This window comes from Cyprinodon variegatus, unplaced genomic scaffold, assembly GCF_000732505.1.
Source record: "Cyprinodon variegatus isolate N-32 unplaced genomic scaffold, C_variegatus-1.0 Scaffold65, whole genome shotgun sequence".
Lineage (NCBI taxonomy): Eukaryota > Metazoa > Chordata > Actinopteri > Cyprinodontiformes > Cyprinodontidae > Cyprinodon > Cyprinodon variegatus.
Genome location: NW_015150518.1, coordinates 1,079,043 through 1,081,019, shown reverse-complemented (window position 1 = coordinate 1,081,019; position 1,977 = coordinate 1,079,043). Strand labels below are relative to the sequence as shown.

At 53.0% G+C, this 1,977-nt stretch overlaps 1 protein-coding gene across 1 annotated transcript in view; it reads left to right on the top strand.

Annotated features, from left to right (window-relative positions):
• Positions 1-1,977, top strand: part of heatr1 (HEAT repeat containing 1) — a 26,422-nt gene that overhangs the window by 21,129 nt on the left and 3,316 nt on the right. Inside the window, exons 34-39 of the mRNA XM_015371807.1 lie at positions 14-164; positions 242-421; positions 497-631; positions 706-810; positions 885-1,047; positions 1,167-1,312. Coding sequence (XP_015227293.1) covers positions 14-164; positions 242-421; positions 497-631; positions 706-810; positions 885-1,047; positions 1,167-1,312 — 880 coding nt within the window. The remainder of the gene's footprint in view (positions 1-13; positions 165-241; positions 422-496; positions 632-705; positions 811-884; positions 1,048-1,166; positions 1,313-1,977) is intronic.

Below are 1,977 nucleotides of genomic sequence, written 5' to 3'. Positions count from 1 at the left end.
GCTCGTCTTGCAGGTTGATGCCAGCTGTGCTGCACGTGCTCAGTGACAGGAAGGAGCTGCTAACCAATGAGATCTACCAGCTCAGCGCCGTCACCGCGCTGCAGCGCGTCACAGAGACGCTGCCGCACTTCATCAGCCCGTACCTGCAGGACATCATACTCCAGGTAACGCACCAGAGCGGCGGTCATAATTGGGTCAGCGCCCCTCGGTGGGCTCACCGTCCTACGCCGTGTCCCTGCAGGTGTGCCGCCTGACTCGCCTCACAGAGACCGCCTCCTCTTCCTCCTCCTCATCCTCGCCTTCCGCCCAGCTCTGCCTGCGTGTCTCATCCCTGAGAAGCACACTGGCCACCAAGTTGCCCCCCAGGGTCCTGCTGCCGACCCTCTCTAGGTGTTACAGCTCTATGGTGGAGGACAGGAAGGTGAGCGGTGTTCCTGATCCGATCACATCGCTAGCAATAATTCTTTCTGCTGAGGCTCGGCTCGTTTCCCTGCAGGACCAGCTGGAGGCGCTGATGAGCGTCCTGAAGGAACACATCGCTCAGATGGACAGCGAGCAGCTCGCCGTCCACCAATCAGAGCTCACCACCTTCTTCCTGACGGCGCTGGACTTCCGGGCCGAGCGCTCACAGGTTAGCATCGGGAAGATGGAGGTCGGTCTGGTTCTGACCCGCTTTAAGACGAATCTCTCTCTCTGTCCTATCAGGGCGATCTGCAGAGGGCGTGGCAGGTTGAGGGCGGAGTCATCGAGTGTCTGATCACCATGGTGATGAAGCTGTCCGAGGTCACGTTCAGGCCGCTCTTCTTCAAGGTGACTCTGGGTTGAAGTCTTTGCAGTGATTCTCTGCAGAACCGTGACTGAAGCCGTCTGTTTATCCTCTGCAGCTCTTCGATTGGACCAAATCGGACAGGAAGGAGCGCCTGCTGACGTTTTACCGCCTCTGCGACCGCATCGCCGAGCGGCTCAAAGGACTCTTCGTCCTGTTTGCAGGAAGCTTGGTGAAACCTCTGGCTGACGTGCTGAAACAGACCAACGGCTCCAGAACAGGTTCCTGAACGTTCTCCAGAACACGCCTCCTCTGCAGGAATCCTGCTGATGAGTCACGCCTGCTGATGAGTCACGCCTGCTGATGAGTCACCTGCTGTCTGACCTTCTGTCCGTTCCAGATGAGCTCGTCTTTGACTCGGAGGAGAAGAACTGCCTGCTGCTTCAGCTGGTCCTTGACGTTCTGCAGAAGATCTTCCTGTACGACACACAGAGGTTCCTGAGCAAAGAGCGAGCCGACGCCCTGCTGGGTCCGCTGGTGGACCAGGTGAGACGCCTCACTAATTTTGACGCTAAATTTAGCGCCTTTTCAGACCCCTATCAGCGGCGGCTATAAATTCACAATTTACCAAAAAACATTCAAACGTTTACTAAGTTATCGCATCAGTTTATTTATATGAATGCCAACAATAAAAACATTATAAAAACAAAACATCATTTCATGTCCAGGTTTACTTTCTGTCCATAAATCTTGTCCTTCTAAAGCTGTGAAGGTAAATCGGTGTTTTATCCAATATTGGGTCACAAACCTAAAAAAATTATGAAGCAGTCTAATAATGGAGAAGCTATTAGTCAGCTTTAGATTTTTTGATAGATATAAATTTATTTTCTGAGAATGTGTTTATTGTTCATTCTTCTTTTCCTTTTTTGTAAAGTGCTTTAAATCAGTCCTATCTGTCTTTATCCAAGCTGGATCAGATCCTGATGTTTGAAAAAGGAGGCAGGGAAAGCAGGATAAAGCCTTAGCCTCGCTGCATGCAGTTAGCCTGGCTGCACGCAGTTAGCCTCGCTGTTAGCCTCGCTGCACGCAGTTAGCCTGCTGCACGCCGTTAGCCCCGCTGCACGCCATTAGCCTCGCTGCACGCCGTTAGCCTCGCTGCACGCTGCTAGCCTCGTTGCACGCTGTTAGCCTCGCTGTTAGCCTCGCTGCAC